This window comes from Medicago sativa, chromosome 1 (assembly GCF_051527215.1).
Source record: "Medicago sativa cultivar Bolivia chromosome 1, Bolivia_mono, whole genome shotgun sequence".
NCBI lineage: Eukaryota > Viridiplantae > Streptophyta > Magnoliopsida > Fabales > Fabaceae > Medicago > Medicago sativa.
The window spans coordinates 78,891,231-78,915,891 of record NC_140749.1 but is presented as its reverse complement, the minus strand read 5'-3'; the positions used below and the strand labels follow the sequence as shown (position 1 = coordinate 78,915,891).

Below are 24,661 nucleotides of genomic sequence, written 5' to 3'. Positions count from 1 at the left end.
CTATATAACTACTCCCTCTGGTCACTATTATAAGCAAATTTCTACTTTTTAGATTCATTCAATAAATGACGTATGTAGTCTACAATGTAGACTACATACGTCATCTATTGAATGAACCTAAAAAGTCAAAATTTGCTTGTAATAGTGACCGGAGGGAGTACACCATAATCACAATCATTCAATCAGCGACTTCAAAGCACATGATCAAACAATAAAGTTGAGACATGTCTACCTCGTGTATATGTCATTAAATAACGCTATTACATTGTTTGTTTCATTAATCAAATCAATAAACAAAAACAAAAACAAAGCCACTATCCAACAACAACTTGCGCTCATTGACCCTCTCTCTTTCCTCTTCGGATATTTCTATATAACTTTGCATTTTACAGAACAAATTCAAATCAACGATTTTCATCAAAAAAACTTGATTTTCAGTGACCCAATTGGAAAAAGAACCGAACTTTGAATTCATATTTCAAATTTCTGAGAATTTGGATGGAGAATGATGCTGGATCACCTCAGGGTCCGGTTACTTGCGGGTCATGGATTCGGAGACCCGAAAATCTCAACCTAGTTGTTCTTGGAAGGTCCAAGCGTGGAAATTCTTGTCCTGCTTTGCTTCAGATTTTCTCCTTTGACCCTATAACCGTTTCTTTGTCTACTTCCCCTTTGGTATTCCTCTTCAATTCTCAAACTATATGTATATGTATACGTATGTGTGTAGAGAGTGAGCTATTTGAAATATTAATCTGTTTTGTGCATACCCTTTTTATTTTAAGTTTAGAAATTGTTTTTTAATGTGCTAGATTGTGTCTGTATGTTGCAGTTGTATACAGACTATGGCCATGTTTGGATAAACAACTTAACTAAACCCTTATAGCATAAATACTTATATATAAGATATTTCTATAACAAAAGATAAAATAAAGTCTAACTGTTTTATTATAAAGCAATAAGTTGTTTTGATAAGCTATTATGAAGAGCTTATAGAGATAAGTTGTAAACAGTTTATGAACATGCCATAGGCTCTCCTAATAATCTCACAAATGCTTATGCCTGTATATAACCTATAGGCTGTATCATAAGCTATTCTGGAGAGCTTGTAGATATAAGTTGAAAACAGTTTATGAACATGTCATAAGCTCTCCTAATAATCTCACAAAAGTTTATGCATGTATTTAAGCTATAAGCTGTAAGGTATTCTGGAAAACAGTTTATGAACATTTTATAAGCTCTCCTAATAATCTCATGAATGTTTATACAAGTAGGTAACCTGAAATAAGTCGATCCAAACAGGTCCTATGTAGAGTGATGCATATGCAAAAAGATTTATTTTGTGCATTCCCTTTTGGTTTTAGCTGAGAAATTGTTTTTTCCTGAACAAGATTGTTGGTGGAAGTAGTTATTATGCAATAATTCTGCTTTTGAAGAGTGGTTTTAATCTTGAGTTTTTGGATCATGTAATTGGAAGTGTGGTTTTACTTTGATTCTCATGAGTTTTTTGTCTGACTAATCTTTCAGACCAATTTTGTGTTAGAAGCTGAGGAAGGTGATCCGGTTGCTATTGCTGTGCACCCTAGCGGTGATGATTTTATGTGCTCTTTGAGTAATGGTAGCTGCAAGTAAGCTTCTTTTCTAATAGCCATGGGATTGAAACCTTGCTCTCTTTTATGAATAATTATATCTATTGAAAACTAGTTTTGTAATTTGTTTCAATATTACATTTCTCAAAATAAAAGCTACTACTTTCAGTAACGGACCAACATTTTCTGTTCCTTTAACTTTTTAAAGGACAATATAATACCGCATGCTCAGTTGTACCAAATTTTTTTGCACAGTTTTTTGTTCTTATTTCCTTGAGCTAGGAGAGTGTATGACATAATAGTTTTAGGCTCAGTTTGGTAAAACGTAGTAGATGACTGATAAGCTAGCGGATAGTGGATAAGCTAACAAATAACTAGCAAATTGAATTTGAATTGTTTGGTAAAATAAGCAGTTGAACCAACTGACAAATATAAAATGACATAAAAATTAATTTTTAACTTTTATTTTTATTTTTTCAAAAATGATATTGAGGGTAAAATTAGAGAGAATATGACACGTTATAAGCTCAAACGTTACTTGACGTAGCATCTCGAAAAACACTAAGTTTTTGAGAGAAGACCGTTACTAACAGTTCTACTTCAATCATTCGAGCTTATATGTTATAAGCTAGCGGTTTGGCATTACTGAACAGAGCCGTACTTATTTCTTAAGAGTAGCTTGCAGATATTTTGCCTCGAGTTCTATGGTTTAGATTGAAGTATTTCTTCATGTCTTGCAGATTGTTTGAGCTCTATGGTCATGAAGCAAACATGAAACTGTTACCCAAGGAACTAACCCCTCTACAGGGTATTGGTTCCCAGACATGTATTACTTTTAGTGTTGATGGATCTAAATTTGCTGCTGGCGGGTCGGTAAGCATCACTTTAGATTCCAACAAATTGTTTTTATGTTGTGTGTGGTACTTTGATTTTTTGTCCTCTTTAGAATTGTGTCCTGTATGTTTGACTTCTGTCTTTAACACGTGTAGGATGGACATCTCAGAATTATGGAATGGCCTAGCATGCGCATAATTTTGGATGAACCAAGAGCACACAAATCTGTCCGAGATATGGATTTTAGGTACAAAATTACTAAGCAATTCTATCTAGATCCTTCTAAGAGATACATTCATCTAAGCATCCAGTAGAATTCTAATAAATAATAAATTTTGCAACTAGAATTATCTTGCCGTGCCTGCAATAATTAGACTATGGAGATAAAATGTTTTAGACAATAATAGTGTGCTTATATTATAAGCATCTTAATCCTGTGAAACTTTGATGACATTGATACTGACCGTATTGTCTTTCGTTTTGTCATACTTCAGTCTAGACTCAGAATTTCTAGCTTCAACTTCTACTGATGGTTCAGCGAGAATCTGGAAGGTTGAAGACGGTGTTCCTGTGACCACTCTGTCTCGCAACTCGGTATAGTCTTTTTTATTTAAGGACCTTTGGAAGGATCTGAAGAATTTTTTTTGACAAAGAATCTGTGACTTTACTCATACCCCTTTATCCAAAATTTCCTTTTTGTCTCTTTAGGATGAAAAAATTGAATTATGTCGATTTTCCAAGGATGGAACCAAACCATTTTTATTTGGCGCCGTTCAAAAAGGTATGAGTATCTTGTTTTGAGTATATTCTATAGTATTAGTGTTGTATTTGTATATCTGTCAAATTTCTTTTGATCATGATCAAGTATGAACTTAATCATTGGTACCTCTAATTTTGATTAGGGGATAAGTCTCTTACAGCGGTTTGGGACATGAGTTCATGGAACAAAATAGGGCACAAGAGGCTGCTTAGAAAGTCTGCTTCAGTAATGGCTGTTAGCCACGACGGGAAATACCTTTCTCTGTAAGAACCTATATTTACCTTGTACATATCAATTGTTTTGTTAAGCATATTTAAGTCATTTGGATAGCAAGGTGGATTTTGATTGTATTGCCAAAACTGTGAAGAGTGGAGAAAACAATGTTTTTGAACTGATCATGATTAAGTCATCTAGGTCCTAGAGATTACCAAATCATTTTCTTAAACACTTATTATTCTACCTTATGATGCTAATTTCTAATTTATGTCTTATACAATTTGCTTTCCTAGCGGGGTATCACATTTGTGTTTTTAAGGGTTTTATTGTGAAACTTCTAGAATTCCTTTCCTTACAATTACAGTTTTGGAATTGTTTCCAAGGACGAGCTTTTAAAAAAATGCAATGTATTTTATGTGTGTTTTTTAAAAAGGTCTTTTCGAGAAAGTTATAGCTATTTTAGGTTTTCATGAAATATTTGATAAAGGCTTTTTTTAAATTCTATGCTGTTTTGTCCAATGCCATGTTTGTCATATCTCAGAACTAAGGCTTCTCTTTTGGGCTGTTCAATTTGATATGGATTTGAACAAATACTTTTGGAAATTAAGTTTACAATAATAAGACTTGAATCAAGAGCAACTTTTCTGCTTAAAATATCATATTTAATTTAATTGGTGAAAAACACTTGAATTGACTGCAGACAAACTAACTTGTTATAAAAAAAGTCTGTTTTTAAAATTTGCCGGTCAATTCGAACGTAGATCCTTTCAGAATCGTTATAGTCAACATAGGTTTTGGATATATTAGTGGAGTCTACCGTGCATCACAGATAAAATTAGTCCAATTATTTTAAAAGGTAAACTTGTGTGATATGATGAGCTCCTTGCTTGTATATTCTTGAGCTCATCGGATTTCTGTAATTTTAGGGCAAGTAAAGATGGAGACATATGTGTAGTTGAAGTAAAAAAGATGCAGATACACCATTATAGCAAGAGACTACACCTCGGCACAACTATCGCAACATTGGATTTCTGTCCTAGTGAAAGGTAAATATCCACACTGGTACCTTTTTGATTAATATCAATCATTCATGAACACACTTTTGGGGTTAAGCTATTTGTTTCAATGTAAAAGTTTAAAAAATGCAGTGGCCTAAAATTTCAATCTATTGGCCTAATAAACCAGTTCTCTTGGTCTTGGCTATTCACATGAGCTTTTATTATTTTATGCAGGGTTGTACTTACAACCTCAGTAGAATGGGGAGCATTGGTCACTAAACTGAATGTACCTAAAGATTGGAAAGGTTATCTCTCTTCCATATGCTCGCACACATCCATAAAACACATTCACAATTGTCCTTTCTGAGACCATAGAATATAACAGAAATAATACTTTGACTAAAAAATTTAACAAAAATCAACATCAATTCGGATGGATGGCTAATGTCGTTCAAATATGTGGTTAATTACGCTCAGTGAATGGTTAATGAATATGACATGGTGTTGCAACTTATTAACTGTCCATTGAAGGTGATTAAACACGATTCTGAAAGTCATTGACCGCGATCCTCACGTCACGTGATAAAATAAACATGATATCCATTAACCACAGTTTGTGTTAAATAAACATCTGAAAAATCATGATTAATGATGTTTAAAATTGTGGTTAATTACATTTAGAGGATGATTAATGATTGGTGCACCTTGTTATATATTCATTAACCATCCATGAAACGTAACTAACCACATGTAAATTGCACCAACCATCCATATTGTTTTCGAAATTTGTTGTCAAATTTGCGTGTTAAAATAGCACAGCTCAGAATATAATGTTCATTGAATTTGACATTTTATGTTTGTTGTGAAACCTGCAGAGTGGCAGATATACTTGGTGCTTTTAGGACTATTTTTAGTGTCAGCAGTTGCATTTTACATATTCTTCGAGAACTCTGATTCATTCTGGGGATTTCCAATGGGAAAAAACCAACCAGCTAGACCAAGGTTTAAACCAATGATGAGAGACCCTCAATCATTTGATGATCAATGGGGACCAGTAGATATGTGACCGCGTCTATGTGTTGTTGTTCCATTGGAAGTAGTATCAGTAGTTGTAAGTGGTATCAAAATTCAACTCAGGAGAGACTGTTTACACATGTAGAATTAGGCAATTGATTGCTATTACAAGAATTTTTACTTTTGTTTCCTTTTCTTTTTGCTGAAAATTTTAAACCCAAAAGGCCATTATTGTGATGTGTAATTGAATTTTAAAATAGAAATAGTCAAATTGTTTCTTGAACTTGAGGCTGTTATGTAACCTTGGTTGGATTTACGACTCAAGACATTTGGGGCATGTTTTTTTAGCTTATAGTAGCATTAAAAAATGATTCATCTCACACTGATTTATTGTTTTATGTAAGTTTACATAATCTTTTTGATTTCATACTAAATGTGTGTATTTTCTAAAGTATCCTTCATAAGAATTTGCTTCACAAGAAAAAAAATCATTGAAAAGTAAATTTAGAAGTATTTTATTACTAACATTAAGGAAAAGGAAAATGCTAACAAGTGTTCCGGAGACATTTGTTAAGAAACCAAATATAATCCTTCAAAAAAAAGAAACCAAATATAATAAAATTATTTTCGAACTTGTGTAATAAATATCTTAGAAGTGTAAACAATGTTGTTTTCAACATAGAATTAACTTCTTTTTTTTTCTTCATAACAAGTGTCACGAGACACTAGTTATAGTTCTAGTTGATTAGTGTTTGTTGATAGTTAGTTGATTTTCTATTCTATACAAAGAGCATGTATACATTATACATGTTTTTTTCATTTGATTTCTTTTGAGAATTCTCTTTCGTTTTCATGTTGATTTTTTTTTTTTTTTGGGGGGGGGGGGGGGGGGGAGTTAGGTTCTCAGTAAAATTCATTGGATTGGTTGGCAAACTATTTGCCTTCGTAGGGAGGATGGTGGTCTGGGGGTTAGACAGTTGCGGGAGTTTAATTTATCTCTCTTAGGTAAATGGTGTTGGCGGATGCTGGTTGATAGAGGAGGTTTTTGGTATAGGGTGTTGGCTGCTAGGTATGGTGAGGAGGCAAGGAGGTTGGAGGTTGGGGGCCGGAGTGCTTCTTGCTGGTGGAGGGAGGTAGCTAGGATTAGAGATGGGGTAGGCGAGGAGGGAGAGGGTTGGTTTGTCGGGATGGTGTTGAGAAAGGTGGGTGATGGGGAGACCACCTCTTTTTGGCTGGATAGATGGGTAGGAGACGTTCCTCTTTGTCGGCGCTTTAGCCGTTTATTCACCTTAGCTGAAAACAAGTTGGTTTCTGTTGCCACTATGTGTTCACTAGGGTGGGAGGTCGGGGGTGGAGCGTGGCAGTGGAGGAGGAGGTTGTGGGCGTGGGAGGAGGAGGTGTTAGCAGAGTGTAGGCTTTTGCTATCTAATGTCTTTTTGCAGCCTAATGTTTCAGATACTTGGTTGTGGCAGCCTGATCCCGCAGAGGGCTATTCAGTGCGTTCAGGTTACGAGATTCTCTCTGCTCAGGAACACCATGTGTTGGATGCGTCTCAGGATCTTATTTGGCATCCTCAGGTTCCGCTGAAGGTGTCTATTTTAGCTTGGCGTTTGCTTCGAGACAGGTTGCTGACAAAAATCAATCTGCTCAATCGGGGCATTATTAATGTCGCAGACACCTTTTGTGTGACAGGGTGCGGACATGTTGAATCTGTTGGTCACCTATTTTTACATTGTGATTTTTTTGGTGCCATCTGGTATCATGTTCGGCTTTGGCTTGGATTTTCAGGAGTAGATCATCATATTATTGGGGATCATTTTCTTCACTTTACTCATTATTTAGGTGGTAGAAAGAATATGCGCTCTTTCCTTGAGCTCATTTGGCTTCTTTGTGTTTGGCTATTATGGAAAGAGCGTAATAATAGAATTTTTAATAATACTACCACTTCTATAGAGGAGCTAGTGGAAAAGGTTAAATTCCACTCGTATTGGTGGTTGCGTGCTAATAATGCCGCTTTTGTGTATGGTTGTCAGTAGTGGTGGTCGAACCCGTTACTTTGTTTGGGTATCGACTAATGCCTGCTTTTGTTTTTTGACAGACTAGTTGTATCTTCTGCGCTTCTTTGGCACGCCTTGTGCTAAAGGGGCGTTGTGTTTATTGTGAATATATATCATTTTAGATTCTTAAAAAAAAAAAATCAATATCAAAATTTAATACTATTGATATAAGTACTACCTATTGTTTTTGCTATATTGGAGGGGGAAGATAGGGGATAGGATTCTCTACCTTTTAGTTTTAGGTGAGAAAGGCACACTTTCTATCTATCTCTCTCATATTTCTGTTTTGTTTTTCTCACATCTCTTTCCTCCATTTTCTCCAAATTTTTCACACTCTCCTTTTTATGCCTAAAGTTTTCTAAAGACAGAGAACTCAAAGTTAGACGATCTATCTCCGAAAAATAAGGCTACTTGCCTGCAAAATTCAAAAGAGCATAGTTAATACCCCTATCCCATTGTTTCGAAGCACTCTATCACTTGTTTTTATCGTTATCAACTATAATTGAAACATCGTTAAGGATACGTAAGAGTATTGATAATTTTATGGAGTTCTTTTCCTAAATCGAGATGATAGCAAAAATAATTAAGATAAACCTAATGTCAGCTACAATTGGGATCTCTGCACATGTATGTAAGAATGCTATTCTTTTCCTTTGTACTACTACTAACTCTAAAAACTTCACTCATTAAAGTAAACCTCAATCTCTATATATTACGATATTATTACCAATTGAATTTTACTCACGGAAACTTACCATTAATTCTTAAAAAAAAGTCTAATATATTATTAGATATAGTCGATTCGGGTCATCTATCATTTATATCCACGCAATGATCCCAATAGTTCTGGGTGTAAGAGATGTATTGAGCAAAACCCAAGTTTCATGTTGAATAAAGATAAAGTTTTATTAACGCTTATAAAGAGTTGCATCATTCAACTTATAAATCAATTTTGTAAATATATGTTAGATCTAGGTAGATCCAATAAAACCTATTTTGGTATCAACAACCTATCGACTTGGATCACCCGCCATTTATATCAATACATCAAGCCCCGTAATGTTGGATGTGAGACAGGGTATTGAAAAAAACTCAATATAAAAATCATGAAAATATCAAATGAGTTTATAAAAGATAACACCTCTAATCATATAAGCTGGTTTTATAAAAAGTAACACCCACTATTAAAATCTAATATCCTATATATGTTTCATAAGAGACGTTTTGTATGGGCCAAATTTTTTCAGTAAATAATTACCACAAGTGAGAACCTACTCTATCCTTTCACAACTTAGTATCCAAACTTGAGTGCCAACGAAAACCATGGTTACAAGTCATATGAAACAATTTTCTGCCATTTTAGTCATATCCACAACTCTGTTTCTCTTCCTAGCACCCAAAGTAAACTCACAAGCAGAACACAAAGTTACCTTCAACATCACAAATTTTGGCCATTCCAAATCTAGAATGTAACTGGTTGATTTACTAGCACATAAAAAAAATGAAAAGTTCAAGGCGTTAACATATACTCTCTCTGGTCACTATTATAAACAAAAAACTACTTTTTAGGTTCATTGAATAAATGATGTATGTGATCTATATTAATGACCACATACATCACTCATTCAATGAACCTAAAAAGTTGTTTTTTGCTTATAATAGTGACCAGATGGAGTAGTTCGATTGGTTCAACAAAGGGTGGGAGATTTTAATATTGGGGAGACAATTTGTCTTGTTTGACTTGCGCAAATGCCAAAGTTCTAAGAACCTTTAAATTAGAGTAGTGTATCGGTTTTTCACTTCACGCTTCCATAGTTGTCTTGAAGCTTATTCATGTTGACGGGCATCCATTGATCAAGCATGCTGTGATACTAACAACTTCTCTCCAAAAAATCTTGGCAGCCTAGCTCCCAAAAGCATACATCTAATACACTCTCTAAAATGGTTACATTCATACGTTTAGTTAGACCATTTTGTTGCGGTGTTCCTAACACAATTCAATGCCTATCAATACATTATTTCGTGTGAAACTCATAAAATTGCTCTGAAACAAACTTCAAGTTATTGTCAATCTTTAACACTTTCAATTCGGTTCCATGACCTAGCAAACCTCGTTTAGCTAGTTCAACTAAACTTATTTCATTGACTCTAATCACAAATGCCATAGTTCGGTTTTACAATGAAAATTTTGACTAGCCAATAATGCATAACCAGTAATAGTAGAACCGTATGATATTTGCAACCCACACATTTTGATACCTTGCGCTATTATCTTTGCAACATGCGAAATTTCGATCATGTCATGAGAAATTCTAGTGTCATAGTCTAATCCATCAAACATGCTTTTGGATGACAAATTTTGCTTAAGTTTGGGAACATACCTCACATCTTGTAAAATGAATTCATGATTGTCAAACATCCTAAGACATATTAAACATGTACCTTGAACCTTTAATGCTTTATCATTTCTAAGGTGAACGACTCCACCTTCTTTTAACTCTAAAGTCTCAAAGTACTCTTTCATTAGACACATGTGGTAAGAGCGTCGAGAGTTCATGTCACAACTCTTTTTCATTTCTCAACATTTCACCACCAGTGTACCCTCACTCTCATAATCATCCTCGAAGGCAATCAGAACTTACACAAAATCATCATTTCTCTATTCTCAGGACAATCCTTCTTAAAGTGGTTGGTCTTGTGACAATTGAAGCATTTGTACTTCAATTTTGTTGTTCCCCCCTGATTTTAATTTAACCAAGTATCCTTTACCCACACTTCTTCCCCTTGATATACTCACGTCTTCTCCATTATCTCCCACCTTCAAGTTTTGAAGCTTGGTTAGCTCTTTTGTCTTAATGGATGATAGGACCGCTTCCAAGGTAATAACGGATTCATTTCAAAAGCTGAAGAGATCTAGGCAACAAACTAAATAAGAGTCTAACTTTTTCAAAAGCTTTTATTTTCTTGAACGTATTTTTTTTTTTAAATCTCAACATAAAAAGCTTTTTAAAAACTAAAATTAATTTCCAAATTACCTAACCCTTATAATTCAGAAGGCTAAAACGATGTTTCACACAATTTTTTTTTCCTTTCAACCGGTAGGCTCGTGCAACACGAGCTATCACACTCTATATAAATAGAGAAATCATTTTAATTTGTATGCATACTTTTAAGGGTTAATTAAGTAAATAATCTCTGAAAATATTCATAATTTTATTTTTAGTCCCTACAAAGTAAAATTGCATTTTTTAGTTTCTGTAAAATTTTCCATCAGAAATTTTTAGTCTTTGCAACAAAAAAAAAATTGTCAACATTTTTAGTCCTTAAAATGCTAAAAGAAAATGTCACAAGAACTAAAAAGTGTGACTTTATTTTGTAGGAACTAAAAACAAAATTCTTAATATTTATAGGGACTGTTTATTTATTATTATTTTTATGAACCAATCAAAATGATATATATATATATATATATATATATATATATATATATATATATATAACAAAAAATAGTTTTGCTCCCTAGCACAAGGAGTGCCTAAAGAAGCAAAAAAAGTTACATCAAACAGTTCTAAGTCAAATGTTTATAAATGAAAATAAAACATCAGTCAATCCTTAAACAAACAAGGGATGTTGCCACCACATATGATAACCAAAAGGAAAACATACATTTGTAGCTTTCAACCACCGAAGGGAGTACATCTTAACCTTTTCCAATAGCGTCGTATTTGCTTTGTTAGCAAAAAGTCTATGGTTTCTTTCATTTCAAAGTACCCAAATGCAACAAAGCCAAACCAAATGTAAGAATGACCGATGCGGAGCATAACCACCTGAAGAGAGTGAACAAATTGGTTGAAATGATTTGTAACATGTGGGAGATCCACTGAATACACACCAATCCAAGACTTAATAAGCTTTCATAGGTCGCCAAAAATATTACAATGAATTATTAAGTGATCTATAGTTTCTTGTTGGCCACATCCTAAAATAAAACACATAATTGATTGTCACTAATAATAACGCCTCGTCGCATCAAGTTATCATTTGCCGACCATCTATTGCATGTATATTTTGATGTTCATATAACATTATTCGTATTTAAATAAAAAAAATGTCATGATAATGTGTTTTTGAAGTTAAATAAAAAAAATGTCATGATAATGTGTTTTTGAAGTGCTAGTTGAAAAAAAATCGTCCATTCAACTAAAGATACCATTAAAAAGAGTATCTTTTTGGTTCAAAAGAGTCTGACTACAAAATTGAATTCTTGATCATTTGTTAGCAGAAAATGACAGGAGTGATGTACGTAAAATGAACGGAGCTTATGGTCTGAAGTAGTAAGTCGGTAGTGAATTAGAGAGACAAAGTGATGGTAGGGAGATGATATGTTGTCCTGTCTTGTACAGTTACAAATTAATGGAGTGTTTGAAAAGGGTGTTGTCTTTTTTCTTCTTGTCTCTTAGTAACATGTTTTGAATCATACAAAACTTTGAAAATTAATAAAAATAATAATACTAAAAAATAAAATAAAAAGGTAGGAAAGAAAAGAGATCTTAAAATATCCTTCAAACCATCCCAGCCCCACACAACACAGTTACACAGGTGAACTCAACTGAACTGAAGTGAAACTGAAATTTGCTCCATCAGCAGCAACAAGAACAGAATCATAATCATGAACTGTCTTCAGAATCTGAATCTTCCCAGGTTTGTTATTCTCTATGATCACTATCAGATTCAGATTCCATTGCTGCTTAGTAATTCTTTATATTAATTTACAGATCCTCCTCTGTTTTACAATTCCACACACTATCTGCTCCTCCTCTTCCTGCTCGCCACCACAATATCTTTCTTCCTTCATCTTCTTCTTCTTCTTTATCCCTGGTATGCTATATCTCTCTCTCTCTCTCTCTCTTAATGCATTAACTAATAATCACTATGCTAATTCTCCGATCTTTTTTCTTCTTCTTCTTGTAATGGTGGACATACACAGGGAATCATAACTAAATCTCATCACACTCCAACCATGCTACTTAAGGTAACTTCAACATTTACTTTTTTTATTTTCTTCTTTCAACTTCATCTATCAATTTCAATTTCAATTTCAATTTCAATTTCAATTTCGAGGACCTGTTTGTTCAAGTAACCTCTTCAAAGTTAAGATATAATAATATCTTCAATGACAAGGATTTATTTGATTCTGACTAAAATTGAGTTCAAGATAAAGTGATTTATGTTTGGTTTGTAAATTGAGTTGAACAATATCTTTTAGTGTAAAAGTCAATTCTACAATCAGAATCTACAATTTCTAGCTTCAAGTAGAATTAGTTCTAGAACCAAAATCAATTCTGCTAGAGAAGAACCAAACATGTCAAAATCAATTCTGCATTGACAAGAATTGATTTAAGGCTAAAATCAAATGGTAGAAGTTTCAAGTAAAATCAATTCTCCTTTAAATCATCCAGATATGATAAAATCAATTCTAGAACCTTTAGAGTCACTTTTGGCCCTCCAAAATTGAAAACTAACATATGCTTAGTAGCCTTTTAGATTTCTCAATAGCATTGTCTTAAAGCTGAATGAGAATACTAATTAGATAACCTATGTATGTGTATTGAAGGATCCGAATTCCCTGTTTTAAATTATCTCAGCTGTTAATTTTGGATCTCAGACGACTTTTATTATATAATAACAAAATCAATTTGGAATTATCTCTGCCATTTATTTAGATTGGACAGTCGATATAAAAAATTGAGTGATGTAATTCTGTAGGCTTTAGCAATCAATGATGTTGATGGCTTTTGAAACGTTGCACATTTTGGTGTATGCTAGAGAGGAAAAAATGAATATAAAGAAAGCTAGCTAGAAGTAGGAGATATCCCCATAAGAGAAATTAGAACCCAAAAACAAGAATGTTTGATTACCTAATAACTTCTACTTCATGTGTTCTCTGGGGAACATGATTGACATTTTCTTGTGCAGGCTGCTTCTGGTTCTATACCGAGTGCAGAGACAAGTAGCTCTGATGTCGAGGAGGAGGTTAAGTCTGAGATATACAGTAATAACATGACAGAAGCCATGGGTGCTGGTATGTTTAATCATGTTGTGCTTCTCATTTACAAACAACCAAAGCTTTATTTTAATGTTAAATTGATGAATATTGATTAAACAATGATCTTACTTAATTGTTTCTCCTAACACTTTCTTCAGTATTCTGCTGCCTCTTAAATTAGACTCTTTCTCATTTGATGTAGTTTACACCTACTTTGTAGTTCTAATTTGAATACCAAAAACAAAAAACTCAGAAGCATTTTGGGGAAAAAAGATATTTTCTTTTATGTGATGATTCACGTTGATTGTATTGTTTGTTGTGTGCATAAAATGCGCTAAAATATTTCAAATTGTTAAAATAACCTTCACATGTTCGCTAATATTAATTGTAACAGCCTTGTGTTTATAATATTTGCATTCGACTCAAATTTGGACTAACTAATGGTTCACTTACGTTATTAGCATGATTCTTTTGTTCTTTGAATATTTGATTTTGTTAACCCTTTCTAACAATGTGCTAAACAGTTTTGACTTATAGGCATGAATTAGGAATGAACTACAACTTCATCCTTCCGGACTTGATTGTTGGATCATGCCTGCAGGTTTCATTTTGTTTCACTTATGGATACCTGATGATTCAGTTCTGTCACATATAGTCTGGTCCTCTGACTTCTTTTATTTTTATCTTAAACCACCAGACTCCTGAAGACGTTGATAAACTGCGTAAAATCGGAGTGAAAACTATATTTTGCTTGCAACAAAACTCAGATCTAGAGTATCCTAAACAATTTTGTTTATTATGTCACTTTCAGCATTTGACACATGATGCACATATTTTATCTATTAAACAAAACAATTGTATTTCTTTAATACTAGTTAGATATTTTGGAGTTGATATCAATGCCATACGAGAATATGCCTACACATGCAATGACATTCAACACTTGCGTGCTGAGATAAGGTTCGTAATGGCATGACTTATTATTATTACTATTATTATCATCATCATCATCATCATAATCATTGAAGAGCTTATCGGGTTTAGATTGACTAGGAGTAAAAGAGTACTACCGCGCAAAAATCTATTAATTTGTTGCATTTTCTAAATATATTTTACTTCTCACAGCTTATGGGTTTTTGGGTTAAACGAGTTGATAATGATACCTTGCATAGACAGTTTCTGATTTCGTAGTACCGGATGGGTAAAACTTCAGTCATTTCTGCATCTTGTGATTTCATGTAATATTAACATTTCTATTTACTCATGGTATATGCAACTAAACAGTGATGTCTTTTTGACTTACACATTCCGATGCCATTGTATGTCATGCACTTTTTCACATTATATCGTGGATGTTGCAGGGACTTCGATTCATTTGATCTACGAAAGCGGCTTCCGGCTGTAATTAGCAAATTATATAAGGCAATTAATTCTAATGGAGGTGTGACATATATACATTGCACTGCTGGACTTGGAAGAGCTCCAGCTGTTGCGGTATGTCTCTTGGTTTCATTTCTGGTATACATGTTACTAGCAGATAATCATAACTATTCAAGCTGATATGTTTTTGAGTTAATTCTTGGTATACTGAAGGAAATAATTTCTCATTTAATATGTTGTACAAAGAAAGGACTGATGCTGAATGTTTTCGGTGATCTCTCATGGCGAATGGTTTCAGCAGTTTGTCGCTTAATGTGAAAAATACACTCATATATCATTTTCAATGCTGAAACTTTTAATTTTCGTCGCTAATTGAGTTTTCTAAAAGAGCATAGATCAAAATTATAGCACACAATAGCAATAGAGAGGTGGGAGCTGAGGGTGGCCGCTAGAGTATCCTCTGCTGCTCCGCATTTCAGCTTAGTGGGAATGCCAAAAAGCCCTCGGTAATTACACATTAGGGCTTTTATGGTTGTATTTAAGGGATTTATCCTTAAAACACACAAGAAATTTTCTGGAGATTTAGAGCTTGTTTTTGGGTCTTGTGTTAGTTTTGTTTATATAGAAAGATAGGGCTGAAAAGAAAATCGTAAAATTGATATTTTTCTTATTTTCTCATTAGAGAAGTCTAAACACAAAGGTTGAGCTTTGTGGAGTTTGCATCATAGTTAACCAATCCAAAATACTATGAAGATAGAGTTCCACGAGTTAGTTGGGTTGAATTTTCTTTTTCTCTAATACTTACGCACGCATACCACGCGTCGTGGTTACAAAGTTTTCTAGCTAGGCCAAATTTGAAGTGATATTTATCAGTTTATCTCCATTGGCCATTGTCTAACAGTTTGTTTTGTTTCAGTTGGCATATATGTTTTGGGTTCAGGGTTATAAACTCAATGAGGCTAATACACTACTTCTGGTAACTCTACTCAGTACTTGTTTTTTATTGTTTCACATTTTAGTATGTCTATTGAGGTTCGTGGTAGATAATATGTTGCATGAATTTTCATATTTCCAATTGCCTGAATTAAACTTTAGTGACTTTTCCATTTTTTTTTTCTTTCTGAAATTGATTTTACAACATTTATAATTTCTATGTATAATGATTTTGTTGCAACTATCAATGCTACAACGGTTATAGTTGCATCACTATCAAATTGGAAATCTGGAATACAACAACTTTGCAACTTAGTTATTTGTGAATTATGGAACAGGACAATTAACCAACTGATAGATTGATTTTCTCACATATAGTATTTTTCCCTATTATTTAATATCATTTTCCCTTTCTTTATGTCATAGAGCTCTCATTTCTGCAATTTGATGATTAATTCTTCTTGGCCAGTTTCTTTTGCTATTGGAGGGAAGTGAGATTGAGTTATTGCTGACTTCTCTTGACCTTTTTATTCTTGCAGAGCAAAAGGTCATGCTGTCCAAAGCTGGATGCCATAAAAAGTGCAACAGCCGATATTGTGAGTCTATTTATTTCTCTATGTTTATATGTCTTTGCTATACCGTGACTTCTAATGCTGGATACCATAAAAAGATGTCCAGATGTTGCAGACAATCTCTTCGTATAAAATGAAGACTTATTATCTTGAATTTATGTAGCAAATTTGTCAAGGGACCTAGAATCATCTATTGCGTAGGTTAAAACGAAAATTCTTATGTACTGCTTCATTCAAATGTCAATTGTATATTACCAGTAAACAAATGTTTTCCTTTGAATAGGAATCATGGTCTGAGATATTGCATGGCATTTAAGTATATGATTGAATAATATATACCGTATTGTCTGTTAGTTGTCTGTATATCTCTCCCTTTTTATATCAACTCGAATATTTGGTTATCGTATATTTACATACTAATTTTATTTTGATCATATCATTAACCATTATTTATCTTTGGTCCTTAAAGCTTACAGGCCTTAGTAAGAAGCCTGTCACTTTGTCGTGGGGACACCGCAATTGCTCTACGGTGGAAATTTCAGGACTTGATATTGGATGGGGGCAGGTGAGTATTGAGATTTCTTGTTTAGATTTAAGAAATGACTCAGCTCCTTTTAATTTAGAAAGTTAATGCTGCAGTACATGGAGATATTTTTTAAATGGCACCATCATCCCCATTAACTAGTAAACTGCTTCAGACTTCCATTACAACATTTATCATGTTTTGGAAATGTCCACATGTAGGCCTTTGTTTTTCTGTTGGAATTTTTATGCTGTATCATATAGCCTTCATCGTAATATTCTGATACTTTTGTCATTCAAATATTCTTATTCTTTAAAATAATCTGATTTATCTAGTTTGAATTATTTACTAAGTTTAATATATGCTAATATACTCGTGAAAAAAACTTACTCAGTTTCTTCTGATCCCTTTTCAGAGAGTGCCCTTAAATTTCGATGACAAACAGGGTTCATGGTTTCTCAAGAAGGAAATGTTTGTAAGTGCACTTCACTTATAAAACTATGCAGTTGTTAATTTAGAAATTGTCTCATATTGACGAATGATCAAATAACTTAAGATCAACATTACAATAAAATAAGGGATTATTGAATAATTTGTTTAAAACATTTTATAGGATCTTGTGTTCATTATTTCGTAATTTTTGCACAAATGTTCAATTTCAGAGGATTTCTTTTACTTTTTCTTGCTTCTTTTTCTCTCCCTGTATCTGGTTTTCTATCTCTTATATATTCATGCAATTCATCTGGGACTAAATAGTACAGCTTTGAAACGTGAGTTTCATACATCAAATCATCTAATAAAGTAGTTTTATGGTACACAACTGTATGTATATGGGTACAACTGGTATTAATAACCAAATGATATAATAGCGTCATTCATGTTCCGTTTAATGTAAAATTACTATTGTCACTTCATATCCAGACAAAATTTGCATTTCAGACTGTTATGGGAATAATTACAGGATTGATTGAGTAATTTATTAAACACTTATCTAGTCTGTTAAGAATTCTGATGTCGGAATGCATAATCTGTATACAGAAATCATAGTTTATTTCAATAAACCTGTGAGAAATAAGTTTCTTCTTATTCTATCTACCAGGAAGGGCGCTACGAGTACAAGTACATTGTTGATGGAGAATGGACATGTAATAACGATGAGCTTGTAACCTCTCCCAATGAAGATGGCCATGTCAATAATTTTATCGAAGTAAGTTTGAAGTTTCAACTATGTAATTTAGAAAAAAATTGTTATTGTTAACTTCTTACACCATACAATGTACCACAGCATATACTGCTCACATTGATAATTTCTATTTATTAATCTACTAAAGCCTCACCATAGGGAGGGATTTTCAGTACATATATGTTTAATTTTACCATCCGAGTTTGTGTCCGTTATTCTTTTTTGAGTCATTAGAAGTCTCTACTATACACTGTTAGTTCTTGATTTCACATATCTCATGCTCTTTGAACAGGTCCTTGATGATGCGGACAGTGGCCGTGCCTCCCTTCGGGAGAGAGTGACTGGTGATGATCCTGATCTCACGAAGGATGAACGAAACAGAATAATAGAGTTTCTGGAAGCTCTTCCCAATGAGGATCTCTGAACCATCAATGCACTTGCTTGTTGATGTGTAAAGTAGTAGATGCAAGTATATAATGTACTTTATCTAATAAAAGATTGAGTCTGAACCTTACTAAGCTCTCTGTTACAGTTAGTGTAAATTTAGGATGCGGCAGCTTTATTGAGTTTCGTAGCAATCAAATGTCTGTAGCATTCTTTAACTAGTACAACACTTCCAATAAACCATGCACAAATAAATATGCACAAATGTCTGTATCATAGTGCGGTGGCTAGATTCGCACACTTTAAATGTGGAGAATTGGAGAATCATGGGTGCGAACCTAGACATCTGCAAATCAATGTTATTTCAGCTATCAATTGAGTTATACTTATGGGTACAATATATATGATTTTTTTATAGTAATAATTTATAGGATTTTAAGTAACAAAAATGGTAGTTATAATGTAAAAAACGGTGGTTATAAAGAGTATAGAAAATCTTATTATAGAACATTATTACAACGTTTTATCCATGTTTCTGATCATACTTGATGGAATAAGATTTTGTTGTTGTACATATACGATAAAAAGTATAATAGCCTCATCACTACTTCACTTTGTTATTGGTTTTTGTTCTGACAGACAAATGTTAGTTAGTATATGTTAATTGTTATGTTACTGTTTTTCTCCTTACTTGAACTTGAATCCACGACCTCCAACTCATTAATTAGCTCAAACCAATTGAGCTACCCAATCCCCGCTTCACCTTGTTATTGGTAAATACTTTTAATGGTACTTCTTTTATTGAATCATATTATCTTTTTGGAAAATTACACTCTCCTCTCTTAATAAATTAAAATGTCTTTCATTTTAATTCATTTTATCATGTCGTATTTTATTTTTTTTTGCGTTGATTTATACACGACGCGGATAGATACAAAAATAGAAAATGCGTAAATTTATCTCATAAAAAAAAGTTGTAAATCTTTTAAAAATATATTTTTTATAACATCTTTTTTTTAGGGGATATTTTTTATAACATGTTAACCTTTCTAAAATATCCCTTTAAAAAAAAGGCTTTCTTAGTTGATTAAATTTTTTTTTTTACTTGTCTTATTTAGTTATAGAGGCTAAAAATTCTAAAATAATTTGAATTAAATATGTTTATGAAGTAAACTATAAAATTAGTCTCTAACTTTGCAGAACACTCTCAAATAGATAATTGACTTTATGAATATTTTAAAAAGATCTTTTTTATTTTTGGTACAATTTTAAAAAGGTCTTTAATTCTAGTAAATTATTAGATTGGTCTCTATATTTAACCACTTATTATCACTTAAGTCCATGTATTTTGATAACTTACTATCGATTCGGTCCATAAATTTATCCACTTACTATCAATTTAGTCTCTAGCATATTCTTTCAAGGACTAATATGATAAAAAAAATTAACATAACCAATTTCTTTTTAAAATATTCATAAAACGTATCACAGAGAGTAATTTAATAATGGAGAATGCTTAATATCGCGAATCCCATTTCGCGAGTATTTTACGAATGAGACAGCAACGGTCTTCCATTCCTTTATTCATTCTGTTTCTCTCTTCAAATGACCAGTTTGGTCTCTCTAATATTATTTCTTGCCTTCTACGTCGAGAAGATCATCACCACTGCGACTCACCGTGGATGGTTTATTGGAAGCTTCCATGGCGTGCATAACATGCTTGTTTTCTAGCTGGACCAATATATGAACTGCTAATGCTTATGAAGTTGAATCTAATTGGGTCAATCTGCTACCGCTAATGTCATGGTATAGCATGCTTGCATTGCAATGGAGTGAGTTATATGGATGTAGTTCATAATGTGTTCGGTATTACGATTTTAGGATACATGTGGTCTCTTGTTTTCACCATGTTTATCGCTAAATGCTGATTTATCATTGGCCAAATATGATTCGTGATGCTCTCATGAGTTTTTCTCTTGCGTAGGGCTGGAAATGAACCGAGTCGAATCGAATCTGTCTGAGCTTGATTCGGCTCGATAAAAATTGGCTCGGCTCGAAACTCGACTCGAGTTCAATACGATCCTTATTTTTAACTCAAGTTCGACTCGTTTAAAATTCACGAATAACTCGATTCGGCTCGTTAGGTTCAGTTCATTAGCTCGCATTATTTAAATGTGCGCATAGTAACCATGGTTACATAATTTTCTGTAACTACTTCCAAACCGTCAATATGTTTAGCAGGAACTTACAAAAATTAAACTAATTCAACCAACTATTAAACTACCCCATTCACATTGGAAAATGGAACGGCACAGGCACAACGTGCAAGGTTGAATTGCAAGACTCTTTAATTTACCAATTGCTCATGTTGTACACATATTTATAATCTAGTTTACCCCTCCAAGCTTACAAAACTTCCGATGTGGGACTTGTTTTGTGGTAACTCTCTATGTTTGACAAAGCATATAAATATCAATTTGTTTTCTTTTACTATTAGTAAATAACACTGCTTCAAAAAAAAAAAAGATGAAGTAAATAATATAAAGGACAATCTTTTACCTTCTGTGTGAGTGTGAGATATGGTCCCTCTGTAAAGTCAATAAAGCTACGTCTTTCCAATTTCCGTTTAACATGTTAGATTTAGATCCACATGTTCTGATGCATGTTTTTTTTAGTCACTGATGAATTTTTTAACAATATTTTAATTTCACCATAAAAAAAAAAAAACAATATTTTAATTTGGACGGGAGATTGAACTACAGAACTAGTAAAAACTAAAAACTGTAAAATACGGTGAGAAAATTTATCGTTTTCAATGTTTTTAAAATAAAAAAAATATTCATTTATTCAAACCATTAGATCTAATACAAAATCAACATTGATAAAAATAAAAAGTATGAATTTATAGACTCACAACATTCAAGTAAATACTTTGTCAAAAAAAAAAAAAAATTCAAGTAAATAGGATAAAATTGAAAAAACGACTATAAATAACGTGGCAAAATAAAAGTGACCAGAATAATCCTGTCTCTGAATTTGCAACATTGAAAATCAAGTTATTTGATTAAATTTAATAAATAGAAGTTGATTTGTCAATCCAAACAAGACTAACATCACAGTAAATTGAGAAATCAACCAACGCCGTACCAATACGATGAACAAAGCAACGTCGCATTAAGACGAAATCATGAAACAAAAATTTAGAACAGTGTGAAAACTACTTATTTAAATTAGAAGAGGGGAAAAACATATGAAGAATGGTGATTTAGGATAAAAAAAAACTACTTAACAGTTAAAACCACTCATTCAGCGAAGAAAAAACTAAGGTTGACTATTTCTTATCATTTCAATGTTTTTATTACACGAAGCATGTCTCAAGTCATATAACTTTAATAAACTAATGAAAAAGTTCGATCTAGTGGTAAAGAAATACATACCTTGGATATGGAGGTTTCAAGTTCCGCTAGTGTCTTTTGAGAAAGGTAAATGTAAGTACATTTGTAAATACTCTTTGAACCATAAAGTCTTCTATACCTTAGAACGAAGCTCTATCTTCTTACCCTATTTTTTTTTTACCGATGCTACAAAATAAATGATGATGATGTCCTTTTATATATTTTTTGTTTGTTTTAAAAAGGGACATCTTGCTTTTCTTAAATATAGTTTTATTAAACTAAGTGGTTTCGCTCAAGTGGTTAGTAAACTTTACCAAAGGACGAATCATTTGGAAGAACCAGAGTTTGATTATTGGATGGAATAATTCTCGACCAGACCGTACTTACCTTACGAGCGAACTCTAGATTATTAGAGCACCATTCCTCTTGGAACCTAGGGGTGGACAGTCGGTCGGTTAGGTTCGAAATCGGTTTCAAAACCTGAAACCGTTTAAACCATCGGTTCCATATTCCTAAACCATTTCCGACCAACTTAGGCATCGGTTTAGTCGGTTCGGTGTAGACGGTTAAGCCGGTCAAATGTGCGGCTTAGTTCGGTTAATTCGGTTTTGTATATATCAATCCCTGCTTAATATATTTTAAAGATTTAACATAACCAAATTATAAGCTGAAATTTGGGTTTTCGATAAAACCAAGAAGAATAAGATGGCTAATCATATTAATCTTTATGGCCTGTCAGTTTTTAGTTTAAGTAAAAATCAAGAGCAATTTTTATGCCATAATATATATCATAGAACTTGTTTGCACCAACACCATTTGTAAACTTGTTCCAAATATAAATTATATAACTTGTTTGCATTGACTAACAGCAAACATGCACAACACAACCAATATTAGTAAATATTACAGTTGTCCAACAGTATCAACAGTATAAGTATTATAATATATTACAGTCATCCAATATTTGAGTAAAAGATGAAATAAATTCCACTGGCTTTAAAAGCACAGGCTGCTTGCAATTGCCGATGCTACAACATGGTGAATCATGGAGAATGATGTTGTAGTTGATGCTGCACAACAAAGGAATGAATATAACTGTTTAAAAAAAAATCCTAAACAACAATATGTTTAATGTTCTAAATTTACAAATATGCATGAATGATATTTGAAAACAAACCTGAACTGCAGCCTTAGAAGTCTATAACAGCCAGTATCCCACTTAAATTGCAGCAACCATTTATGATAAACTGTAAATTAAAATCATATAGTAAATCATAATAATTTCACTAGATTAAAGAAAATTTCATTATAACAAAGAAAGCAAGTTTTATCAGATTACCTGCAAAGGGACATGCCATAGATAATACTTCATAACTCTTCATTCTCTACTTCTCTAATGGCATAGGCATAGGTTGATAGCTTCACAACTCAATCCTAATAATAACCAAATTGATGAAATCTCAACTCAAATGAACAAAAATTAACTAGTATAACAATTACAACAAGTGTTTGTTAAAACAATTACATAAACTAACTCATAGTTTACTATTCTGTTCTTAATGTTGATCATGCAGTTGCTTTTATTAATTAATTTTTAACTTGATTGCATTGTTTTAAGAATATATACAATCAGGTCCACAAGCAGATTTTTTAAGAATTGATAATAATATAAACAAGCAGCTCAGTACCACATATAGTTGCTTACCAATAATTAAGCATTAATCAGTTTAACATGCGGCTGAAAATACATAAATTTCGAAGCTTAATAATACGGAAGCTTAATCGCCATGCAAAGCACAATTTCGAGATTAATAAATAAATACTATAAAAGCAACATACAAGCGAGCTTAAAATACATAAAATCCAAACATCTATTTACAGGAACAACATTCTCATTCACACGACTGGATCAACCACAAAAACTCGCAACTTTTTCACCATAAAAAAAAAATCGAATCATAAAAGGAAAACGAAAAATAAAATTGAAAAATCTAACATCAGTTACGTAAAATCAAAATGAGCCAATGAACCCTAAACATAAACAAGTAAAAAAAATAAAGATTTAATTAGAAACATATCGGTTATTTAAGGGTGAAAAATATTAATAAAAAAATGTATAAAAATATGAACAAATGTGATTGGATCTTACAAACCTTTCAGAGATCTTAGAAACTTGATTGAGATTCGGATTTATGTGACAAAAAACAAAGGAAGGTTGAAAATTTTGATTAACATAGTTGATTTTTGATTTTTGTTTGAAGTTTTTTGTGGAAAATGGAAGAAAAGGAACGATTTTGTGATCAATGATATGTGATTTGTGGGTTTTTTTTGATGATGTTTTGATATGAAGAAAAAACGATTCTGTGTGTATGTAGAAGGAAAAGCAGCCGCAGCAGACAAATGAGAGAACTAGGGTTTCAATGTTCTCACACTAACTATATATATGTGGGCTTATTGGGCTGGATCTTAATGATGTTATTCTGGGCTGTATACCGGTTCGGTTCGATTTACCGTGGGTTGCAAATTACAAACCGTGACCGACCATGTATAGTCATACCAAACCATTGAAGCTGAACCGGACTAACCGTTTAACCGACCGATCCGACCCGTTATGCTTCGGCCCACCCGGTTCGGCCGGTTTGGGCCGGTTTTCAAAATCCTGTCCAACGCTATTGGAACCAGAGGGTTAACACAAACAAGATTCATATTTTCATTTCCAAAAATATTTGTTTGTACATAAGAGATCAAATCTTCAATCTTAATATATTCAACCGTACAAA

The 24,661-nt window shown here is 32.9% G+C and overlaps 3 protein-coding genes and 1 long non-coding RNA gene across 5 annotated transcripts; 3 read left to right on the top strand and 1 right to left on the bottom strand.

The window, feature by feature from the left end:
* The first annotated feature begins 276 nt into the window (after positions 1–276).
* PHF1 (phosphate transporter traffic facilitator1) lies at positions 277–5,691 on the top strand. The gene is made up of 10 exons (XM_085739370.1): positions 277–675; positions 1,525–1,625; positions 2,327–2,459; positions 2,576–2,667; positions 2,915–3,014; positions 3,129–3,201; positions 3,323–3,443; positions 4,323–4,442; positions 4,629–4,699; positions 5,270–5,691. Exons 1-10 carry the CDS (start codon positions 499–501, stop codon positions 5,458–5,460), a joined length of 1,179 nt encoding a protein of 392 aa, XP_085595496.1. The 5' UTR covers positions 277–498; the 3' UTR covers positions 5,461–5,691.
* A 739-nt stretch (positions 5,692–6,430) lies between these two features.
* Positions 6,431–7,444, top strand: LOC146957825 (uncharacterized). The gene has a single exon (XM_085751176.1). It carries the CDS (start codon positions 6,431–6,433, stop codon positions 7,442–7,444), a length of 1,014 nt encoding a protein of 337 aa, XP_085607302.1.
* Positions 7,445–12,045: 4,601 nt separating this feature from the next.
* SEX4 (dual specificity protein phosphatase (DsPTP1) family protein) lies at positions 12,046–18,869 on the top strand. The gene is made up of 14 exons (XM_085739394.1): positions 12,046–12,166; positions 12,241–12,343; positions 12,453–12,497; positions 13,442–13,547; positions 14,036–14,112; positions 14,209–14,285; positions 14,391–14,471; positions 14,873–15,005; positions 15,808–15,867; positions 16,364–16,420; positions 16,866–16,961; positions 17,335–17,394; positions 18,019–18,126; positions 18,395–18,869. The coding sequence occupies exons 1-14, from the start codon at positions 12,135–12,137 to the stop codon at positions 18,524–18,526; spliced, it is 1,167 nt and encodes a 388-aa protein (XP_085595520.1). The 5' UTR covers positions 12,046–12,134; the 3' UTR covers positions 18,527–18,869.
* Positions 18,870–22,696: 3,827 nt separating this feature from the next.
* On the bottom strand, positions 22,697–24,541 carry LOC146957823 (uncharacterized). 2 transcript variants are annotated; one of them, XR_015020069.1, is made up of 4 exons: positions 24,035–24,541; positions 23,221–23,315; positions 23,059–23,128; positions 22,697–22,951 (listed from the first exon to the last, which is right to left on the bottom strand). It is a non-coding gene; the product is annotated as an uncharacterized LOC146957823 (long non-coding RNA). The 2 variants fall into 2 exon arrangements; XR_015020054.1 differs by lacking the exon at positions 24,035–24,541 and adding an exon at positions 23,587–23,625.
* Between the last annotated feature and the right edge of the window lie 120 nt (positions 24,542–24,661).